Consider the following 25,249-nt stretch of genomic DNA (forward strand, 5'->3'; position numbering starts at 1 on the left):
AGCGATTAATAATAAAGCATAACTTAAAAGATAGCAGCAACAATAAAGCAGATCTGTCCTAAAATGCAATGATTTTTACAGTATTTACAGTAAATAATGATACTGATTTATTAGGAAATATGTCGGTTATTTTCTCTTCCAGCCTGTCGTGCCATCCAATTAAACACAAACGGGAAATATTGGTAATAATATTAGTTAAAAATCTGTTTAGTATTTGTGGTTAAAAGCTGTAAAATGTCACATTGAGATCTAAGCCTTGGATTTATGATTTTATTAAATTTACTTATTTACAGATATCTTAAGAATTCTGACAGAGAGATTTCTACCTCACATAAAACTTTCAGAATTGGAGAAAGTTTTTTTCTCCAAAATATTCCCTAAGGTATGATATTGTATATTATGAGCTGAAAAGTGTGAATTAGTAACTACTATGTGTATGTGTGCGCACACCTTTCAATCCATCTTGCCTTCCTGGACAAGTTTTTGAAGTTTTTTTTGCAAAGTTTTTCAGAAGTGGTTTGCCATTGCCTCCTTCGTAGGGCTGAGAGAAAGTGACTAGCTCAAGGTCATCCATCTGGCTTTGTGCTTAAGACAGGGTTCATAGTCTCCTTGTTTCTAGCCTGGTGCATTAACTACTACAAACTGGCTCTAATAACTACTGGCTATGTTGATAGTCCTCTACTTACAATCTTTCATTTAGATCAATGAGTCTGTCTTCCCTACTTTTTTTTCTGTTTTCTTTATTGAAGAAATCTGGGTTTCTGGTGTATCGGTAGGGAGGGGATTTTAGGAAGCTCTTGCCTATCGACCTATGCAGGTGGCTGGCTTCTTCAAAACCTTGCAAGAGCCAGGAAAGGTTTGCAGTCTCCCTATGGCCAGCTAATCAGGGTAGAGGCCCAGCCCACAAGTGTGGCTTCATCGCCGAAGCATGGAGGCTTGTTTAGAAGACTTGGGATGCAGTGCTAGACACTAATCTAACTGGGTCCTCCGCCTGCTGGACTGTTTTTGGCTTTGCAATTTTTTTGTTGCTTGTCTTCCTCCTTTAAGGATCCAGCTGGGTGTGGGCCTCCCAGGGATGGCTCCAGTCATGAGGTACCCATACTCGCTTAAAGACCCATGTATTCATTTAAGTTCAGCATCAGAGAAAGCAAGAGGTGAGGGCCGTTAAGCGGGGTTGTCACCACTTGCAACAGTAATGGGCAGGCTCCATTATGGTCATAGATGGATGATTACCTATATGCTTCTTTAATAAAGAAGGCTATGTAAATATCTATATACAATATAAAAGGTTATTGTGTAATCAACAAATTTTAATTTAGCTAAGTATTGACTGAAATCTAAAAAGGCTATAATAATTCATATGCAACTGGAGTTTTGTTTTGTTTTTGCTAGCTGTCCCCCTATGGCCTCTTGACCCACCTCATTCTCTGCCCAGTTGTGTGTGAAATTTGGAGCTTCTATTATAGTACTGTGCTATTGCATTGCAAGAAAAGAAAAGATGGGACTTCTGTCCCCTAATGCTCATGCTCTTTAGATCTTAGTTTCTTTCTAGAGAACCTCTGGAAGAACTTAAATAGGATATCTTAATTCAGTGCCTGCTAATATGAAGGGTTTTTTTTTTTTGTTTGAGTGTCCTTGCTGATAACCACTGCATACCTTGAATATCTCTTGTATTTATTAAAAACTATCAAGGGTAGTAAATGTCATCCCATTTTATAACAAATCACAGTGCTTTGTATGTATTTAATTTATTGCTTTCAGTTAATATTGTTTCAATTGTGATTGTTTTTGTTCAAGCAGACCATAGAATTATTTGACCATTTATTATATGAAATATCCGCTGAAGCCAAAAGTTTGACAAACAAGAATGTACAGTTAAATATGACATTGAGAAACCATCTTCAGGTAAATCTAGCTTGAAGAATTGTCTATGTCTTGTTTTTCTATAATTTTAAGATTTTGGGAGCTAATTTATACCTACAAAAAGTAAATCCACTGAAAATACATGACCAGTTGCTGCTTTTCTCTTGTTGCATATAATGTGTCTGTGGCTGTTTAAAAGGCATCTGTATTCCCAAAAGTCAATTGAAAATTGTCTTGATTTTTAGCAAAATAAAAACCGAAATGTGCTGAAACATTTTCTGCAAATTTTTATTTATATTTGACGTGCTTCTGCCTATTCTCATCCAGGCTGAAAATATAAGGAGAACCATTAATGCTGTATGCTTTGAAATAAAACATAGAATTATAGGGTTGGAAGGAACCTTGTGGGTCTTGTAGTCCAATCCCCTCCCCATGGCAGGAGATCCTATACCATTCCAGACAAATGGACACAAGTTCCTAGTGTGATGCCAAACTTCCACAGTCTAGATTTTGCTTTCATGTTGTGAAGATAACCAGATGTAAATATCTTTATAGACTGAAATAAATATAATTGATGAGTAATCTTCCAATTTTTCAGTAACAACCCCCCCCCCCCATATATAACTGCTAAATATAATCTATATAATCACTAAAACTTTCATGTCTATAACCTTTAACTGAATGAAACTGTGCATAGGCTCAAGGTTGACTCAGCCTTCCATCCTTTCGAGGTAGGTAAAATGAGGACCCGGATTGTGGGGGCAATAAGCTGACTTTGTATAAAAAAGAACACCGCTTGGGGGGGCCGAAAGCCCTACTAAGCAGGTATATACAAAAGTATGAAGGCTATTGCTTAAAAGCATTGTAAGCCGCCCTGAGTCTCCAGAGAAGGACGGCATATAAATCGAACCAATAAATAAATAAATAAATAAATAAATAAATAAATAGGGAATAATTTTTGAATAAAGATACCCCAAATGGGCTTAGATTACAGAATGCATCCATGACTCCTGTGGGATTGAAATTTGACAAATTTGTGGCTCTTCAGTGCTGCCATACTGCCACCCAGAGGTTCAGCAGACCAGTCATGCCCTAGTCTTCCAGAGGTGGGGTAGACCAGTCCTACCATTGGCTGCTGGAGGGCAATCAGCTGTGGTCAAGCCAGTAGGAAGTTGGAAATTGTTCCTATTCGCACCATTGTTTTTCCCTTGGTTATTCTGTTTAGGTAAGGAGATATCTTTTAAATGACGACCCAGCAGATCTTAGGTTGTCTAGTAATTTGCTAACAACTTAGACATGTAATTTCAGAAAAAGCAATTAATTGCAACGGCTATTTTTTTTTTCTGGATTGCTGGATTTTTCAGATGAATGTTTTTCTGCCCAAGGCAGCTATATTGTTAAGACAGACTTATTAATGCAGATTGAACCTGCCACTGAGCTAATAAAAGTTATTTTTTTCATACATATTCTCAAGTTTAAACATTCTATTTTCAAAGAAAGAAACAAAACTATTTTGATCTTTGTTTAGTATATGGCAAATGCTAGATGATCTTTGTAGAATGGCTAAATATACAGATATATATATTAAAACTTATTAAAACATTGATGTCCAAAGTATTTAGTTGGTTTTTCTCTTTTTTGAAGTCAAAATTTAACAGTTAAAATGATAATTTTTAAGACATCAGATTTCTGCTGCAGTATTCTTTTTGCAACATTTATTGATTCTTTTATTAATAGTATTTTTTTTCTTACAGGCCCTCATACATATGTTAGAAGTATTAACAGATTGTATACAACACATCTGTAGTAGACAGGAGATGGTACCCTTAGAACACGTCTATTGCCTTCCCTCTTCTGTTCTTCATGTAATCAAGAACACATTTCTACACTGCAAGGTTAGTGAGGCTATGTTTTGAAAATGAACTGAAAGATAGAAAACTGGAGAAGCAAATTAATACTAAAGTCATCTTTAATTCTTAAAAACTGAAGTTGCAAAGTTAATAGGAACAGATTATATGATAGAATCAATTTTATTATTGTAATTATACATGGTAAAAAATAAAATAATCCCATCTAAAGCACAAAGTAAAAGGTAAAGATATATGCTAAAAATCACTTTTGAAAGTTAGTAAATGAATTTTTAAAATAAAATAATTGATTTCAGTTGTGCTTTGATGCATGCTTTTCAGGGGTGGGTTTTAAATTTTTTTACTACAGTTTCTGTGGGCGTGGCTTATTTTGTGGGTGTGGCTTGGGGGGTAATGTGACTGGGTGGGCGTGGCCAGCTTTTTTTTTTTTTTACTTTTACTTTTAAAAGCATTTTTTCTACAACCTTAAGAGGTTGCAGAAAACAATGATTTTAGAAGCTTCTGACAATCAGGCAAATCAGCTGGGATCGCCAGAAGCTTTCAAAGGGATTTTTTTTCTTACAACCTCCTCGGCTGCGGAGGTTGCAGGAAAACAATGATTTTAGAAGCTTCTGACAATCAGGCAAATCAGCTGGGATCGCCAGAAGCTTTTAAAGGGATTTTTTTTCCCTACAACCTCCTCGGCTGAGGTTCCCTGGCGGTGTAGGCGCAGCGGCCCCGGCTGGGGAAAGGAGGCACCAGCCGTGAGGCCACTTTGCAAAGGTGCACCTGTACTGTGCGGCGCCTCCTGCGCTCTCACCTGTTAGATCTGTCCGGACGCCATCGCCGCTGCAGCCACCGGAGCCCGTCCGGCGCCAACGGGGAACTTTTTCAAACTTGGCCTGGCCCCACAGAGGAAATGTGGCGTGCATCTCGCGCCCTTTGCTGGCTCTCCAAACCAGCCAGAGCCCGGAAAGCCCCCGTGGAAAACTTGCTGTCTTTGCCCCACGGGTTCCGCACAATGGGAGTGAGTCCCAGGGCTGCATGTAGGCAATGACAGTGGGCGGGGTAAGCGACTGGTGACCGGGCCGGGAACCGGTTCGGGGGTGTGGCCAATCAATCTTATTGCAGGTTCTCCGAACTATTTTACTACCGGTTCTTGCGAACCGGTGCGAACCAGGAGCAACCCACCACTGATGCTTTTGCTTCTGTTGGCAAAAGTGAAATTAAGATTACTGCAGACCAGCATCTTCATTCTTGTCATTACATTTTAAGTGTAATTTATCATGAAACTTCGATGCAATATAAATTAAGATTTAATACAAGAACATTAGTGTATAGAAGGTGCAAACCATTTTAAATTTAAGTGTAAACCATTTTTAATTCAAAAAGTTTTTCTGACCTTGCCGAAAGTATTCTAATCTTAAATTTTTCAATTCAAAGTGTTTTTATATTGCTAAAAAAGTATTTGATTTTACTATAAAATAACATATAATCCCCAATATTTGCTTGTGTGCTTTGAAATCAGTAGAAGCATTGAGAAATTTGGTGTGTAATTTAATTCCATATTGTGCACATTGATATCTTCATAAAAAATTCTCCCAAACACTCATGTTTTAACAGCTACAGATAATATGAAAGATGAAATTACCTGGATTATTAATTATTGAATAGATGCTTCCAAGTTTCTTGGACCATACCAACTGCTGATCTAATAATCTAATAATTTTATCTTTGAATTTCTATTTTGTTACAGAGCAGTGAATCTTTATATGCAGAGTGTCTCCACGTGGTTTCTGATTTACTACAATCTTTGTTTAAGGGGACCTATAGTTTGCAAAAACAGTTTATGATGCTAATGGATATTTTGTCTATAAATTCCTGTGCTACTGAAGACAGCATAAGAATTATGGCATCAGGTGTGTATTTTTAAATAAATCTCACTTTATTGATACATGGCACTAAATGTCCAAATGCTCTCCTCTTTGATGAACATTGATGTTAAAGAAATGAAATTTCATGAAAGTAATAGAAAGGCTTCACTGACTATATATTTAACATAGCCCTCTATTGTATTCAATATTGACTTTTTCTTGCATTTAATTTTTATATTTATTTCCTCTATAGTGATTCACACTATGCTGGAGATCTGTTCTGCTATTTCCAGCATAGATCATGCACTTCATGCAAACACATGGAAGTTTATAATCAGGTAATTTTAAGCTATCAATTTTATTAATTATGCAATCGAAAGTTTATTTTTTTTTTAATTTTAAAACAACCTTTTAAATACAAAAAGATAAAATATCACATTAACTACATACATTGTAAAATATGAAATAAAGAAAGATAAAAGAACAGTAAGAAAGAGAAAGGGAAAGAAATAAAGAAAAAGAGACACAAAAGAGAAAAAAGAAAAGAAAGAAGAAAATACACACAATATAACAATACAAACTACAATATATATATGTATACGTTATTGATGGTGTCTGTTTGTTAATTTTGTTATTTTACAAACTTTGTTTTTGATTTATCCATTCATGCCATTTGTTCCATACCATATAATATTTCGAGTCTACCTTGTCCTTTAATTCTAGTGTTAACCTGTCCATTTCAACGCAATTGTAGATTTTTTGAATTATTAATTGTTCTGTTGGAATTTGATCCATTTTCCAAAGCTGAGCAAATGCCAGTCTGGCTGCCGTAATTACATGCAGTATTAAATATTTTATTTCTTTCCTAATATTTTCTCTAATCATACCCAATAAGAAAAGTTCTGGCTTAAATTCTATTTCTTCTGTCGTTATTTCCATTAACCAAATTTTTATTTTTTCCCAATATTTTTTTGTTTTTGGGCAAAGCCATCAGATGTGGAAGAAAGTCCCCTGTACCTGTTTACATTTCCAGCAAATTGGGCTGAGGTTGGGGTACATCTTCGCCAATCTCGAAGGGGCCAAGTACCACCTGTACCACATTTTGTACTGATTTTCTTTATAAACTACAGACCTTGTCATAATCTGGTTGGTTTCCCACACCCTTTCCCAATCTTCCAACTATCTATTATTTCCAACATTTCTCGTCCAGGCTATCATTTGTCCTTTTACTATATCCTCTGCCAAATCAAATTTTAATAAATATTTATAGATTTTTGAGATTGATTTTTCTTCTTTGGGTTCAAATAATTTATCTAATCAGTTGGGGTTTAATTCAGTCCCTCCTTCCTCTTGATCTTTTTTATACCTTGTTTGTATTTGCAAATAAGGCCACCAGTCCATCTCAATACCTTGATCTCTAAGCTCTTGTCGCATTTTTAATATTCCCCGGGCGTCTAATAATTCCTCATATCTTATTATTTTCTGGGCTGTCAATGTGTTGGGGTGCATTGTCGCCTCCATTGTGGATATCCAACTGGGAACTTTCATTTAGTGTTTGTTTTTGATTTCTTGCCAAGTGCCAATTAATGAACCTCTTATTATATGATTTTTAAAATGTTTATATGTTTTGTTTCCAGAGTTCCATATGAAGGCGTGCCACCCCTTCAGTAGGTCATGTCCTTCTAGTTTTAATAATCTTTGGTTTTCCAAATTAACCCATTCTCTGAACCATGTCAAACTCATCGCTTTGTAATATTTTTCCCACGCTGGTAATCCGAATCCTTCTCTGGTTTTGTTGTCCTGTAAAATACTTAATTTTATCCTTGGCTTTTTCCCCTCCCATACAAATTTTGAAGTTATTTTATTCAAGTTAGTGAAAAAGTCCTTCTCTAATTTTACTGGAATGGTTTGAAATAAATAGAGGAGTCTCGGCAATACGTTCATTTTTATCACCGCAATTCTTCCTAAAAGTGATAATTTTAATTTCCCCCATTTTTCTAGGTCTTTTTTAATGTGTTGTAGTAAGATTTCGTAGTTGTTGTCCTTTATAGCTACATTTCTAACTGTCAAATTAATACCTAAGTATTTCACCATTTTAACTGCCTGTAGTCCTGATTGATTTTCTAATTCTCCTATTTGTTTATCTGTTAAATTTTTGGTTAGCATTTTGGTCTTATCTTTATTGATTTTTAAACCTGCTACTTTACCGAATTTCTCTATCTCCTTTATTAGTATTGATTCTCTTTCTAATGGGTCCTTTACAAAGAATATAAGGTCGTCTGCAAATGCTTGGACCTTGTATTCTTCTCTTTTTACCTTTAATCCTTTTATGTGTTTATTTGATCTAATTCTTATAAGTAGGTTTTCCAGTGTTAAGATATAAAGTAATGGTGAAAGTGGACATCCTTGCCGTACTCCTCTATTTATTTCAAAAGAATTTGTACGATCCCCGTTAATTAAAATACTTGCTCTTTGTTTTGTATATATTGAGGCTATCGTTTTTTCAAATTTCTCGCCGAATGTCATATTTTTTATTTGTTGTATCATAAATCGCCAATTAACCCAATCAAAAGCCTTTTGTGCATCCAAAAATATCAGAGCTACCTTTTTCTCTGGATGCACCTCATAATATTCTATTACATTAATTACGGCTCTTATGTTATTTTTTATTTGTCTTGTTGGTAGAAATCCGTTTTGGTCTGGGTGTATTCTGCGATTCAGTATTTTTTTTACTCTATTTGCCATTATGTTCATGAAGATTTTATAGTCAGAGTTTAATAACGAAATCGGTCTGTAGTTTTTTATCTGCGTTACATCTGCTCCTTCTTTCGGGATTAGGGAGATATATGCTTCCCTCCATGAGTCTGGTAGCCTTGCCTCTTTTAATGCCTCATTATAAATTTCCAACAAAATCCAATTTAATGATTCTCCTAATCTTTTATAAAATTCAGTTGGTAGCCCATCTGTCCCCGAGGTTTTATTGTTTTTCTGTTTCCTAATTGTTTCATTTAATTCTTCTATTGTAATATCTCTATTTAATATCTCTTTTTCTTTTTCTGTTATTATCGGCATACCCTCCCCATTTAAGTATTGAGTTATTTCTTTTACTGCTACTTCATCCTGCTTATACAGTTCTTGGAAAAATTGGGTTGCTATTTCTTTTTTCTTTTCTAATCCCTGTTGTAACTTACCTTCCTTATCTTGTAATTGATGGATTATTCTTTTCTCTCTCTCTTTCCTTAGTCTATAGGCCAACCATCTCCCTGGCTTATTTGCATGTTCAAAATGGTTTTGTTTTATAAATTTTAATGCATTCACATATTTTTCTTGTTCTAATAGATTCAATTTGTGTTTGGCTGCTATCCAATTACCTCATGCTCATCTCCAATCTTATCATGCAATTTTCCTTCCCAATTTTTAATCTCTTCTTGTATTTCATTATATTCTTTTTCCTTCTCTTTTTTTCTTTTGGCATTATATGCTATTATCAATCCTCTAACAAAGGCTTTTGTAGTATCCCATAAATTCTGGAGGGATGTCTGATATTTATTATTATCCTTAAAGAACCACTTTAATTCTTTTTCCATTTTTTCAGAATATTCTTTTTCTTTCAGTATCTGTATGTTCATAATCCATCTACTTCTATTCCTTCGTCACCCTTTCCATTCCAACATTACCGGATTGTGGTCTGCCCAGTCATTTAAAACTATTTCTGCTGTTTCTATTTCCTGTATCAATGTTTTAGTAATCCATGTCATATCTATTCGGGACCAGGATTTATGGGGATTAGAATAGTATGTATATTTTTTCTCTTCTAGATTATAAAATCTCCAGATGTCTACTAAATCCAATTCTATTAAATTTGTAAATGTTCTATGCAGTAAGGTTTTCTTTTTTTTATTATTCTGGTCGCTCCTATAATCTTTTTTTATGTCCACAATTGCGTTAAAATCGCCAATCAGGCAAATATACTCCATATTTTGTTCTAATATTTTTTCATGCAGTTTTTGATAAAATTCTTTTTGTCCGCTGTTTGGTGCATAAATAACCACTAATAATACATTTTTATATTTAACTTTTACTTCAGTCATCAAAATTCTTCCTATCGAATCTGCATACTTCAAATTGCTTTCTATCTCTTCCTTAATATATACTACTATTCCTCTTTTCTTTTCATCTGCTAACGATACAAATGTTTTTCCTAATTTTTTACATTGTAGATATTTTTCGTCCTGTTTTCTTACGTGTCTCTTGAAGACATACAATATCCATTTTTTGTTTAATTATTTTCTTAAAAATTTGTCCTGTCCTCTTTTTCCTGTTACTTCCTGTCCTTCTTCTTTGCTCTTGTCTGTACTCCTTCTTCCTCTTGGATTTCTCCCTCTTCTTCTTTATCTATATTTCCCTCCTCACGTACCGTTTCTTGTCCTTCTTGTCTTTGTTTTTCTTTGACTCTCCATTCCGGCTCTTCTACTGTTTGTTCCTTCAGTGCCTGTCATCTGATCATGTAAAGATTGTGCTTTGTCTTGCGAATCAACTTTTATTTTTTTCCCCTGCCATGACACCAACATCCCCTCCAGTATTATCCATCTAAATGGTATTTGTTTCTTATTTAGTATCACGGCTAGGAACCAGTAGTCTTTTCTCCATTCTCTTATTCTTTTTGGTACTTGTTTTAATGTAATTATTTCTTTCTATCTGTAATACATAAGTTCTTCTTTTGTTATTTTAAAGACAATGTCTCTCACTTTCTGTCGTACAAATCGTACATGAACCTCTCGTGGCAGTTTATGTTGTCTTGCATAGTTTGTATGTACTCTGTACCAGGGTGGATTTGATTTAAATCAAACTGATTTAAATCACGATTTAAATCACTAGTCAGTAAGGCTTGATTTAAATCATAGTTTTCTACATAAAGACTAATTCTTGCTGGTATAACTTTAATATGCAAGTAGATGAAGATTTTTAGAATAACAACTTTTCATATTAGTTTTTTTATCCCCAGTTTAATAGGTTAATCATTCATATTTGGACAACTTTTCTGTTGTACTTAGGAAGGAGAAAAATAATTAATTACCTTAATAATAACAATTTAAATAGATTTATTCAACTGAAACAATAACATTACACATATTTTATTTGCTTAAACAAACATCCATGTTTGTTAGCTAATTTGGCTAAACAAAATATATATATTTTAAGAAACTTAGACTGTCAGCCCAGCCTACACATGAAAAACTTAAATACCGTCCTCTGTAGCTCACTCGTCATCTTCATCTTCTTCTTTGTTCATAATCTGGAAAAGAAAAGCAAGCTTTCCTGCTTTATCGGGTCCCAAACGATTTCTCAATTTAGAATGAATGAGTCCAAAGGAAGAGAATATTCTTTCAACGCCTGCAGAAGAAGCTACTGCTGTTAAAAGTGAAATCATTACTTGAACAGTCTCTAAATCCAATTGCTTAAGTGACTTCCACCAGTTCACTGGTGTGATTTTCTTTAAAATATCTTCAGCAAACATATATTTCTTGAATGGTTCCCCCTTAGCTTTGAAGTTTATTATAGTTGGCATTACAGATGGATGATTGCTCGATACCCATGTCATAGCTAACTCCTCTTCCTCAGCACTTAAGTTTTGACCCCGATACTGGATATTGACAATATTTGCCAAAAAATGAGCTGGAGACAGTACTTGTCCCATTTGTTTTTTTAATGCTTGTAATTTAATTCTGTCCATGTGTAGTTCTGTTTTTGAGTGTTCACTCAGTTCCTTCCAAATTTCAACAGCATCAGCAATAAAACAGCTATTTTTCTGTATTTTGTTTAAAGCTTCAGAGATGGGTTTCAAGATGCTCAGCATATGTTCAACATTTCTCTTAAGCCCAATGTTGAGGATTTTGGCCGTGACAGTGCCATCTATTTTATCTCAATTTTCTTCACAAACTGTTATCAGAATAGGCCAGTTCTTGATATACTGCTCAAAACAGTCCACCACAGAGTTCCATCTAACATCTTGTGGGAGCGTTAGCTTGGTTCCACCCATCCTTTTTAGAGCTGCTGCAGCAAAATGATTGTTAAGGAAATATTTAGCAATTTCAACAACATTAGTCTTTATTTCTGGAACTCTTGAGTCTTTGGCTAAGAGGTGCAGCAAATGAGCATATGTTTTAGCTTTGTATTCCCTTCCTGCTCTTCTAATTTTCTTCTCATCTTGGATACATTTGCAGCATTGTCTGTGACCAAACTGCATACTAGACATTTGAATTTTTGTTCACATGTTAATATAGCTTTTACTGCCACTTCTTGTAAGTATTCTGCTGTGTGTGCATTTCCTGACGTATTAATTGTTTGTGCAAGGAAGACTTTCCCTTCTTCTGTTGTTATACAAGCACATACAATAGGATCATTGTGGACATTACTCCACCCATCAATACTTAGGTTAACAATTCTACCCTCCAGAGCTGTTGCACATTGCTCCATTTCTCTGTCATACACTTTATCCAGCAGTTTTCCTGCAACATCTGCTCTGTTGGGTGGACTGTATCCTGGTCTCAGTGACTGAACCATATTAATGAAATGTGGGTTCTCAGTCAGACGGAAAGAAGAGTTCGTTGCATAAACAAACTGGGCAATTTTTTCATCAATTAACTCTTTTTCTAATCTGCTAGTTTTTAATCACAAACTTATCTATGGTGGTTCCAGGAGGGAACGGTTTTTTCTTTCTTTTAGGTGATAGTGATATGTGGCTGTGGGTGTCTGATGATGATGATGCTAATGAAGCATTATCCTGGATGGATAACTCTGAAACTGTAGAATAGGAGGATGGTGATCTTGAAGCTGGATAGTTTCCAGAATCCATGAATTCCCCTAAACAAAAAAGTCAGTGGTGTTATTTTATTGTTTATACAATTTCTGCTTATTGTACACAGCACTGCCCCAAAAGGAATATTTGCTTTTCTTCATAACTGTACCAAATGACAGTAACATGCAGTAATAATAAGAAATATAATTTTGCTCAAACATGACAGTTCAAGGCAGTCTTTAGAAATATGATTCAATAAAAATGTTTACCAATGTGAAGATCCTGCCTGTTCAAATGTGTTTCTTTGGTCATCTTCATCACAGCACTTCTCATGATGTTGCCTCATTTGGGCCACCAAGCCTTGCATTTCTTTGTTGCAGTGTTTGCAGTTTGCACGCATGCCTGCCTTACCGATAGGTAAAGGAACTTCATTAAAATATTGCCAAACTGGGTCTCTTTTACGGCCTGCTGCCATTATAGGTTTTTTCCTCCAAGGAAAGAATGTGATAAACTTCAGGTCATACACACAAAAAGATCCAAAGACTTGTCTGTCTGTGGCTGTGCAGTATTGTGCTCAGAAAGTTTCACTTTCATTTTGTACTGCTTGTCTGCTTGCCCCTTCCTCCTCACACTTAGTTTCACTTTCTTCTTGTGCAGATCTATTCCACTCCAAACAATCAGAAAAATATTGTTTCTATTCTATTCACTGAACTTCTTGAAACTTAGCACTGAAGGAGTTGATTCTGTATTCATAGGTTTGTAGAACAATAGGATTAAGGTCTTTTTCTCAACTCTTCATGTTATAATATTTTTGCTGTGAAGAAGAGGCATGTGATCTCTGCTGAGTCAAATTCAGTTTTGAGAACTGCAAAAGTAAACCAAGCATCTATGATAATATCTTGTAGGCAGAGAAACTGCCCAATAATCTTACATAAACCTCTGGAAGAGCATGACATTGTGAATGGATTAATGGAATTTATTTACCCAAAAAATTAAACATATACAGCCTTATTCTACATAATTAAAAAACTAATCTTTATTTCATGATGGAATAACCTTTGGATGGTAATATATTTTCCTCAAAAAGCATTTTATTTTAAAAAATCCAATTTAAATAAAAAAAAACTATTTAAATAAAAAAAAATCTGATTTTTTTTATTTTTTTTAAAAAATCATTGATTTTTATCCACCCTGCTCTACACTTCATCTAATTCATTAATAATCTCGTCTTTATCTCGTAGAGCTGCGATAATTTCAGCCATCACTAGTGTTAGATCTTCATCTCTTTCTTCTCTTACATTCTGAAATCTTAAAATGCCCCTCTCTCCATCTCTAAGTGTGCCACCGTGTTTTCTAACTCCTTGTTAAATCCTGTCATTTTCTGGTCCAGTCGGTCTAATTTATCTTCCGTTTGTTCTGTTTTTTTTTCTATGGCCGTAATTCGTTGATTGTTTTTTTGTATTATCTCCTGAATTGAATTCATTTTTTCATCTAATTTTTGTATGTCCTCTTTAACCACTTTTTTGACATCATCCAGATCTCTCCTAGATTCTTCGTGATTTTTAGTCATGCATTCCTGCATTTTTAACATCGTCTCTTGGATTGTTACTAGGATGGTCTGGACAGATTGTATACTCAAGGTGGGGGTCTGCTTTTCCTTTGGGAACATCCCTTCTATAGTTTTCTGTGCTACAGGAGAATTGGATCAGCTGTTGATCCAATTAATGTTGAAGTAATTTTCTTTCCTGATTTCACGGTGGTTGTTGTGGTGCTAGTCATTTCCTTCAAGATTTTATATTGTTCTCCTAAAATCCTGTCTATTTTTTCCCAAATCAGCATCTGCTTTTAACTCAATTTTCTTTCTTCCTCTCTTCCCCTTCTATCTTTTTCTTCTCTTCTTCCCTCTCCTTTCTCCTCTCTCTTTTCTTATACAGTACAATACTAATATGATTGAATAAAATCCTCCTAAAACATTTGCTAAAGTACCTTAATTAATATTCTGGATACTAATAATCTTATGCTATTCAATTCATCAGCTTATAATTTTCTAAAATTAACTTGATTTATGTATTTTCTATAAACAATAAATTTAATTAATTAATTGATTGATTGAATATATTAAATTACTATATAAATATAAATTAATATAGACAATCAATTACTATACAGAAGAAAGAAAGAAAGAAAGAAAGAAAGAAAGAAAGAAAGAAAGAAAGAAGAAATATAGTCAACAATCAAAATCTGATCCAAGCACATATAATAATACAATTAGGGAAGGAGCTATAGAAATATGGACAGTAATAAACAATCAATAGTTACTAAATATTCCGATTTGCTATTTACTATTATAATTAATTATCAAATAAATTAAGTAAATGTAGATTATTTATCTGTTCGACTGATTAATAAATATAAAGTTATTCACAATGTCTTTTTGTTTGTTTGCTTTTTTGGTTAGTCAATAGGAAGTTCAAGGTAAATCGAGTATAGTCTTTCTTTTGGAGAGTTATTCCTCCCCCTGCTATATCAAAATGGCGATTCCAAATCTGCAGTGTCACTTTTGTATATCCTTACTTTTGCTAGTCCACGTTTTTTTCTCCGTTAGAGCAGCTATATTATAGGTGAAGCTAATACCTCACATTCAATTCTCTTCCCTGCTTTCCGAAAACTCGATTTCCTCGATCGTCCTTTTTTCCGTTCCTCTGGTGTTTCCTACTGGTCTAGTTTCACCCACGCCACTTTTGCTCTCCTCGTTGTTTGCCGCCTGCTCCCACGTGTCTTTCTTCCTTTCAGCTGCCCCTCCAGGATCTAAATACTTCTTCCTCTCATTTGTCCAAAAATTTTGTAACATTTTAAACCTCTGCTCTCACCGCCGATCTTCATACCATATTCACTCTCTGCTTCCTGCTGTTCTCGTTCGGTGCGTCAGACCTCTGGGCCAGGCATTGCGGCTGCTTTTCTTCCACGTTCGAATCAAGAGTCCTTCTTGGTGTGGTGGGAGACTACACCTCTCCATACTTCCTCCGAAGACTCCCCTCTTTCTTGCCGGTCCCACCAAGACCGATCCTGTCCCTTAACGGGCACCGAAACGCTGGAAAATCGGCACTGGGTACGGAGCGATCTTTCCCCATGCCGCTTCGACCTGCGTGCCTCCGGAAGTTGCAATCGAAAGTTTAGAAGGGGATTGGATAGGGTTTCCATCCTGCATTCTGTATCTTGCAGTAGCACACTGGGAATGTTGGGAGTATTCAATAGCAGAAGATGCAGACCTATCTTCTCTCTTCATTGTTTCACGGCAACTGGTGTACAGAGGCTTGATTTTCCCAAGCAGGAGGGCTACTAAGTCAAGACTTTGATAGACCTCCATGAATTTATCTAATACCCCTTTCTGCGCCAACTCAGGAAGCTCAAACTGCCCAAGGAGCTGCTGATACAGTTCTACAGAGGAATTATTGAGTCTGTCATCTGCACCTCTATAACTATCTGGTTTGGTTCTGCAACCCAACAAGACAGACACAGACTTCAGAGGATAATTAGAACTGCAGAAAAAACAATTACTACCAACCTGCCTTCCATTGAGGACCTGTATACTGCACAAGTCAAAAAGAGGGCTGTGAAAATATTTACAGACCCCTCGCGTCCTGGACATAAATTGTTTCAACTCCTACCCTCAAAACGACACTATAGAGCACTGCACAACAAAACAGCTAGACTCAAGAACAGTTTTTCCCTGAACACAATCACTTTGCTAAACAAATAATTCCCTCAACATTGTCAAACTATTCACTAAGTCTGCATTACTATTACTATTAATCTTTTCATTGTTCCTATCACCCATCTCCTTCCACTTATGATTGCATGACTGTAACTTTGTTGCTTGTAACCTTACGATTTATATTGATATTGATTGTTTCGTAGTATGATTTGATTGCTTATTTGTACTCTGTGACTATCATTAAGTGTTGTAGCTATGATTCTTGACGAATGTATCTTGTCTTTTTATGTACACTGAGAGCATATGCACCAAAGACAAATTCCTTGTGTGTCCAATCACACTTGGTCAATAAAGAATTCTATTCTCTATTCTATTTAAAACCTAATTTCATAGGTATCTCCATATTCTGTGGTAATTAACTTACGAGTTTAGGGGTAGAAATACATTCTTTTGTTTGTTCTAAATCTCTTCCCTAGCTAGCAATCTAAATTTGACTTCCAGGACCAGCTGACTATAAGATTCTTCAGTGTTCTTATGATTGATGTAGAACATAGAATAACATGGTTGCAAGGGACCTTGGAGGTCTTCTAGTCCAACCCTTTGTTTGAGCAGGGGACCCTATACCATATTTGGGGCAGAAGCAGTACCCAATTTGTAGTAAATATTATGTATAGACACATCATCTTCCACTTCTGACTTCTGGTAAGATCATGGCTTGTTTTTTTAGGGTAATTATTCATAATTTTCTCAATATCTGGTTATCTGATGATCTCATTTGATTAATCTTCAGGGCCTATAGGGATGCTTTTTGAAAACATCAAAACTGTGACAATAAGTTCTTGACCTTTAGTCAGCATTTGTTCAGATTTATGATCCCAAAAGAAAACTGTGGTACATCCATTTTGTCAAGCTTGCCCCAAGCAGGTTGTTGTAACTCCATTACTCCAGACATCTCTGAGAGCATCTACAATCAACTTCAGGTGGAAATCACACCTATATGATCCCTCCCAATTTATAGAATGTGACTCCCATTTCTGGATGCCATAGTTTGATCAGTCTTGACCAAATGCTACCTGCATTCATCTACTCAGGACCAATTGTTGCTTCAACATCTGGTAAATCACTCAACATGAATCGGTGAACCTGGGTCATTTTGTCACAAATGTAAACCAGAAGTACAGGAAGAAGAAAAAAAAATCTAAGATCTTTTTTCAACTCCTCTAATATTGTTTGCATCAATAGCGACAAATGCTGATCTTCCCCATAGATACTAGTTGCCATACCCACACTTGTTCATTGTTAGAAAGAACAATGCCAAATCTGATGATCACTTAAGAACTGTTGAATATTTGTCTTTGCCAGGCAGATTCTCAAGCACAAATCCTTAATAAAGGACAGTTTGAAACATTCAGATATCTTTAGTGGACTTTGTGAGGACATCTTGTTTTCTTTCCAATCTTGCTTGCAGCTGGCTGAACACATGAAACTGTCTGGAACGCAGGTGAATAAATTAAAACTTCCTTAAACTGATGCTCCCAGATATCTTGGGAGGAAAAGTATCAGGTCCTAACTAGTGTGGCTCCAAGCCTTAATCTGGTGCTGTAAAGCAGTGGTTTAGCAGGGACTTCATGGAAAAAATGATGTAATTTTCTTACATCAAGCATGTTATATCCTGGCATACAAATTATAATTTTTTTCAGACTAGCCATAAAATGCCTGACATACAATGGAAGCAAAGATCTTGTTAAAAATCAGCCTATTTTCAAAATTCTTAAGCACTTGTATCAGATTATTAAATTTACATATTAGCATCTGTTCCACAAATGTTATAATATAACCAAGAGTTTCCCTCCTCACTTCTTCTGATCATATTAAATTGTCATTATCATGCACATCAGTGATTAGAAGACCTCTGTTCTATATTGCCGCAGTTCCTATCCTGAATTGACTTATCCCAGAGGAGTGGGAATGAGATAACTTGAATTTAGATAATTTTTATAGTGTGTTGATAGTGCTGTACATTTCAACTATTCTATTTTTATTTTTATTTTGAATAGGAGATTATTGATTACAAGGTATTCCAGAGAACGATAAAACTGTGTAGATTCTTTGCCAATTCTCTAATGCACTACATCAAGGTAAGAGTTGTAATTGGCTTCAATTTTATTAAAATAATTTAGCATTCTTACTAATGGTGGTGCCATGCACTTTTTACCCAAAGCTACAAATGAACATGGCCAAACTTCGTTCTATTCTTTTTCACTAAATCTTCCATTTGAATACTAATCATAGTATTCCGTGTAGTGCTTCTAAATCAACAAAAACACTTCTTGATGGAAATATTCTGAACTACATTACAAACTAAGTAACATTAAATTATATTGGCAAGTGTATTATTAACCCCATTTCTAAACTTTAAAATGCTTCCAGGAGATCTTGCATATCATTTGGCCCCCAACAGTGAATGCAGTCCTGTCATTTATCAGAGATGATGTCAAACTACAGTGACAGTTACGCACCAACAAGCTGCTCAATAACAGAAAAGAAAACTTCATTAGATTTCTGAATCTTTAATTTAATGTGCAAGTCTCTTTGTTGCTTTGCCCAAACTCTGTGTAACCCTCAAGATTGTGCAGGAAACAAAATTTAAAATTCATAGTTTTAAGTCAGTGGGTTTTTTTTATAATTATTCATGTGACTTATATCCTGTCTTCTGCTACTAAAGCAGCTAACTAATTATTAAAATTAAAAGTACAAAATTAAAAGTACAAAAAATTAAATTATTATTAATTCATCAATTAATTAAATAAAGCCCTGGCAAAAGAGAATGGGAGGGCAAAATAACTTCTATGATAATGAAGCCCACAACCTGGGAGCAATGCCAGAAGCAACGTTCTCTCCTCTGCCCCAGAGAAATGGACTCTGAGATAAAGAATGGATAGTTTAGTATCCAGTTAGATAAATGAGAGAAATGGTTCCCTGTAAGCCAGTCAGGTTTTTAAAAGTTAACACTAATATTCTAAACAATACTTGGAAAGCAATGAGTCACCTGGGCAGATATTTCTTTTTTTTTTTTTTATAGAAACTTTATTGAGGTTTTTTACAAACAAAACAAAAATAAAAAAATAGAAAAAAAAAGAACAAAACATTCAAACAAAGACATAAAACATATAAGTATAATAATATTTTCAGTTACTATCAGATGTACAGTGTTTTAACTATTTACATAAATAATAGTTGGTGATATTTCAGCTCACTTTTAATCAATATTTAGCACACCTTTAGGTCTTCCTTTCATTTTATCATGCAACCACTTATACCACCTTTCCCACACCAAATAATACACTATCTTCTCATCATTTAATTCATAGGTTAATTTAGTCATCTCTGCGCACTCGAGTATTTTCTTAATTGTAAGCTCTTCTGGTGGTTGAGTTTTCTCTTTCCAGTACTGTGCATATGCCAATCTGGTGGCTGTAATTATATGGATCATTAAATGTATCATTTCCTTTCTATATGGCTTCTTTATTATTCCCAGGAGGAAAATCTCTGGTGTTAATTCAATATCTTCATCTATTATTTCATTTATCCACCTCCTAATTTTGTTCCAGTATCCTTTCGCTTCCTGGCATGTCCACCACATGTGAAAGAAGGTGCCTTGACCGTGGCCGCATTTCCAACAGTTGGGGTGTATATTGGGGTATATTTTTGCTAGTCTGGCCGGGGCTAAATACCATGCCTGGGCAGATATTTCATTATAGGCACATTTGACTCTTCTTTTTTGTGCTAGTTTATATCTAGCTGTACCAGGGGTGAAATCTAAAATTTTTTACTACCGGTTCTGTGGGCGTGGCTTGGGGGTTAATGTGACTGGGTGGGCATGGCCAACTTTTTTTTTTTTTTACTTTTAAAAGCATTTTTTCTTCAACCTCTTCAGCCGAAGAGGTTGCAGAAAAAAAATGCTTTTAAAAGCCTCTGATGATCAGGCAACTCAGCTGGGATCGCCAGAGGTTTTTAAAGGCATTTTTTCCCCCTACAACCTCTTCGGCCGAAGAGGTTGCAGAAAAAAATGCTTTTAGAAGCGTCTGACGATCAGGCAACTCAGTTGGGATAGCCAGAGGCTTTTGAAAGCATTTTTTCCCCCTACAACCTCTTCGCCGAAGAGGTTGCAGAAAAAAAATGCTTTTAGAAGCCTCTGATGATCCCAGCTGAGCTGCGTGATCATCAGAGGCTTTTTTTTTTTTTTACTTTTGAAAGCATTTTTTTCAGCCAAAGAGGTGGTAGAAAAAATGCTTTTAAAAATTTAAAAAAAAAAAAGTCTCTGATGATCTCGCGGCTCTGCTGGACATGGGGTGGGGGAGCGCAGGGATTTTTGCTACCGGTTCTCTGAACCACCCGCCGCCATCGCTACCGGATAAGGAAATCCGGTCTTAACTGGGAGCATTTCACCCCTGAGCTGTACCATGTTTTGAACCAGCTGAACTTTTCAAGGCTGGATCTTAGTAGCATACATTACAACAGCTGAGATGGAGTGTGATCAGGTTGTGGATAAAATTTGCTAAATTTGAAGTAGCATACTAGTTATAATTGCACAAATAGGTTTTTCATCACAGGTGCCAACATAACTAAGGATTAAAGAGCATTTCCAATCCATAGATTCTAGAGAGAGCACAACCTTATCTGGACTCTTGGCCTTCAATTCCAGTTTACTGTTGCTCAGTATCCCCTCTCATTGGTTTTGGAGTTTTTGGCATTTGTATTTAACACTGTTTAACACTGTTTACTTTATAGGAGTTCACTTCATTCCTAGTAGATTCTTGCTATCAGCTTCACCAGACATATCTTCAAATATACAGGTAAATGAAACATAGCTAATAACGCTTTGATTTTACTGTAGAATGCTCCCTCTATCTGTTTTCTGAGCTTGGAATATGGAACTAATTTGAAAGCCATTTTCCAGATATGATTCTCAAATTTGGAATTACAATACAAAGCTGGAATTTTTGGTATTCAAGAAATGAGCCACATAAACTAAAGTCCAGTGCTGAGTATGCTGAATGAGTCTGTGATTGTGTTGCTATATTATGGATTTATTTATTTATTTAGCATATGGTTGGTCACACACAGTATTAAAACACTTCATTTTTACAGGTTAAAAACAATTAAAACAATAAAAAAAAACAGTAAGAAAACCTAAAAGGAAAACAGAAATAACATTTCAAAGTTTAATGTCAAGTTTGGAGATCCAGTCAGTAGCTGCCGTTGTTATGCAGAGGAAGTCCCTAGAATCTCCTGGATACCTTCTGTTAGGGCATTCCCTCACTATATGCTGGATAGTCTGTCGAGGGGGCCCGCAATCACATTGTGCTGAAGGTGTCTTTCCCCATTTATACAGGGAGTCAGCACACACCCCATGAGTTGTTCTAATTCTATTATATGTCACCCATATGTGTCAGGGTAGGCTAAATCCTGGAGGTATACTACTAGGACTGATATGCTCGGAGACATCTTGGGGGGAACAGCTATTCCACGCCTCCATCCACTTTTGTGTGGTGTTCTGATGATCGGCCATCAACTTACGCGCTGTCAAGATTGGTGGATTTCTTGACTTTAATCGGCATCTTAAGAAATCAGGAATGTATCCATGTATGGGTAGAGAGGAATTTAATAGGATCTTACTATACTCCCGAATGAGAGCTTCTTGTCGTCGTAAATGCGGGGGGAGTATGTGACTAAGAACTGGTAACCAGTAACTAGGTGTAGATTTTATGCACCCAGTAATTAGCCTCATCGTATGGTTAAATTGAACATCAGTAAGTCCTGTATGTGAGCTGTTTATCCATACAGGTGCACAGTATTCCACTGCAGAGTAGCAAAGCCCGAGGGCTGCACATCGGAGAGTTGGGGCTGAAGCTCCCCAAATTGTTCCGCATAGTTTTTGTAGGATGTTATTTCTGCTGTTAACCTTGGCAGCCATATTCTGGATATGTTTCTTAAAGGATAGGGTCCTGTCTAAGGTGACCCCCAGGTATTTTGGTGTTGCCTCGTATGGAAGCAGTTTGTTATTTAGGTATACATTGAGTTCTCTTTTTGTCAATTTGTTGTTGAGGTGAAAACATGATGTAACTGTTTTACTTACACTTGGGATTAACCTCCATTGGTGGAAGTATGTGCTCAAAGTTGTAAGGTCGGCTGTAAGTACGCCTTCTGTAGCTTCGATGTCCTTGTGGCTATATGCTAATGTCAGGTCATCAGCATAAGAGAACTTTTTTGATATCGTGGGTGGTATATCAGAAATGTATAGATTAAATAGAGATGGAGCCAGCACGGAGCCCTGAGGGAGTCCATTTTTCAGGTGTCTTTGCTTACTGATTTTGTCACCCATGATGACTTGAAAGGTCCTTGCTGAAAGCATGTTATTTATTAGGCGGCCCATAGTCCTACAGGGAACAGCGTGGAGGAATTTCTTTAATAGGCCCTCCCTCCATATTGTGTCGTATGCTGCTGTGAGATCCACAAATACAACAGATGTTTTCAATTTATTCTGATAGCTGCTTTCAATATGGCTTGTAAGACTAAGTACCTGATCAACACAGCTCCGATAAGATCTAAACCCAGCCTGTTCAATCGGTATTTGTTCGTTAATTTTCTGTCCAATTATATTAATTATATTATATTTATTGTTATGTTATGTTATGTTATGTTATGTTATGTTATGTTATGTTATGTTATTATATTATATTATATTATATTATATTATATTATATTATATTATATTATATTATATTATATTATATTATATTATATTTATTATATTATATTATGGATTATAATAAGCAAAAGCATAATTGCCTGCCTTCCCAAATCCTATGCCTTACATGTAACTAACCTCCATAGCCATGGAACTTAAAAATATTAAATTGTTTTCCTGTAAGCAAGATACTGTTTCAAGGGATCTCTGGTTCAGATAGCAACAATAACATCTCCAAACAAAAACCATTCCACTACTTCTCTGCTGTTCCTCAGATTTAATTGTTAAATGAATGGGGGTATTAACAACCAGGAAAAAAAATCTTTGAATTTGGAGTCTTTGGGAAGCAGATTGTCCTATTAGATAACAGGTAGTTGAAAAACATACAGCAAACACATTGGTCACTAGAAGAGAGAATGCTAGCTATCATGGGCTGGAAAGCACCTAAATTTTGTATTATTCAGAACTGGAACAGAAATTAAAGTAGACTGAAGATAGAGAAGCTCAAATTTTATTTATTTATTTATTTAGTAAATTCATATGTCGTCCATTCACCCAATGTTTATGTAGTGTGTGATAATGTCCTTCTGCATATTACTATTTCATATAAACAAATACTTTTTATCATATTTCTGTCTACCACCACTTCTTGCTTAGCCAAGTTTGAGTCAGTTTAGGATCTTTGCCCTCTATAGGCAAATACACTGACTGCATTTTACCCCATTGCAAGAAGAATGGGTCAGTCATGATGTCCCTGTATTGAAATGAAAACTTCTGTGAGAAAATCCCAACATGCAATGCAAAATAAATCCTTAATAACATCACACCTGGAATACTGGATCCAGTTTTGGTCACCACATTACAAAAAAGATGTTGAGACTTAGGAAAAAGTGCAGAGAAGAGCAACTAAAGGCCTGGAGATTAAAACATATGAAGAACGGTTGCAGGAATTGGGTATGGCTAGTCTGGAGAAGAGAATGACTAGGGGTGATATGATAGGAGTATTCCAGAATTTGAGGGGCTGTCACAAAGAAGAGTCAACTTATTTTCCAAAACACCAGAAGCTGTGTCCAAATCCTGTCCAAATCCTGTTCAGAAAGACCATGACACACTACAGCACCACAACACTAAGAAAAGCAGAAGAGAAACGGCTGTTGGACGCCTTTCTCCCTAATGGCTATCCCAAAACCTTCATATTCTGACACACACCACCCAAATCACAACATAACACATAGCCAACCACCATGCAAAAACTAACCCTACTGTACACCAAAGGAGTGTTGGAAATGACAGCCAGAATCCGCCAACTCCTAGGAATAACAATAGCCCACAAATCCACAGCCACACTCCACCAGGTATTATCCAGAACCAAATACAGAAGGATGAAAGAAACAATGTAATCTACAAAATCAACTGTAACAATTGAAACCAATTCTACCTAGGACAATCATCACATCAATTAAAAACCAGGACCCATGAACACTACCTGGCAGTCAAACGCCACGATCCCAAATCCTTAATCTCTCTACCCACACTGACACCAAACAGCACCAGTTCGATTGGAGCACAAAGATCATTGGCCACGCTACCACCCGCCACACTTGTGAATTCATTGAAGTCTGGCACTCCACAAGCAATTCCATCAATAGACACATTGACCTACAACCAGCCTACGAACCCCTCAGAATCCAATCTACCACACAGCCAACCAGAGACAGCATCAACCCTCAACCAACCCATGCAACACCCCCCCCCCCCACCAGCAGTTCACCTCCCAGTGACCCTGGCTTGATGTAATCTTAACAAGACCCATCACAAGACATAGCTGGCCCATCACAAGATCTCACTCGACACACCTGAAGCCCTTATAAACAGAAGAACACCAACACTGACATGCCCTAAACTCTGCTGAAGATGTTACATAGCCTGGTAACGAAATGTTCAGAAACTAACCTACAAGCTTGGAGAAATCTATCTGTATTCTCTCATGGCAATTGATCACCCCCAAGAAATTTGTCCTGGATTTCTTTATTGCTATACAATTTCTTAATTAAAAAGTATTGAGCAAGATGCTTCAGACTGTGATGGTAATCCAATATCAGTCTCACTTCCACTGTAGAAAAAGCTAAAATACAGGTGGGAGTGCTTTGAACAATATCTTTAGTTTTTATAAAAAAGAAGGGATATAAATCTAACAAAGGTTTAGATCCTTTACAGTACAGTATGGAAAGAAGCCATTTGATTCCTGGACCAACGATTCCTGAACTGTTTAATTCCCACATAAAAGTTTAATTTCTACATGAAATAATGGAGATTGCAATTGAGCACCTTCTGTATGCCAAATCAAAACAAAAAAGAATGCATTGGTGATTCTTTCCTGGTAATTCAGGAAATGCTGAA

The 25,249-nt window shown here is 36.0% G+C and overlaps 1 protein-coding gene across 2 annotated transcripts in view; it reads left to right on the forward strand.

The window, feature by feature from the left end:
- The window catches only part of FIRRM (FIGNL1 interacting regulator of recombination and mitosis), a 56,175-nt gene that overhangs the window by 7,746 nt on the left and 23,180 nt on the right, over nucleotides 1-25,249 (forward strand). For both annotated transcript variants that reach the window (XM_070939190.1, XM_070939191.1), the window contains 8 exons: nucleotides 294-382; nucleotides 1,801-1,905; nucleotides 3,618-3,758; nucleotides 5,467-5,629; nucleotides 5,838-5,922; nucleotides 17,461-17,599; nucleotides 18,156-18,236; nucleotides 20,890-20,954. In XM_070939190.1, coding sequence (XP_070795291.1) covers nucleotides 294-382; nucleotides 1,801-1,905; nucleotides 3,618-3,758; nucleotides 5,467-5,629; nucleotides 5,838-5,922; nucleotides 17,461-17,599; nucleotides 18,156-18,236; nucleotides 20,890-20,954 — 868 coding nt within the window. The remainder of the gene's footprint in view (nucleotides 1-293; nucleotides 383-1,800; nucleotides 1,906-3,617; nucleotides 3,759-5,466; nucleotides 5,630-5,837; nucleotides 5,923-17,460; nucleotides 17,600-18,155; nucleotides 18,237-20,889; nucleotides 20,955-25,249) is intronic.

Source organism: Pituophis catenifer, unplaced genomic scaffold, assembly GCF_029215685.1.
Source record: "Pituophis catenifer annectens isolate HBS135680 unplaced genomic scaffold, rPitCat1.0.hap2 SCAF_3, whole genome shotgun sequence".
In the NCBI taxonomy this organism is placed as follows: domain Eukaryota; kingdom Metazoa; phylum Chordata; class Lepidosauria; order Squamata; family Colubridae; genus Pituophis; species Pituophis catenifer.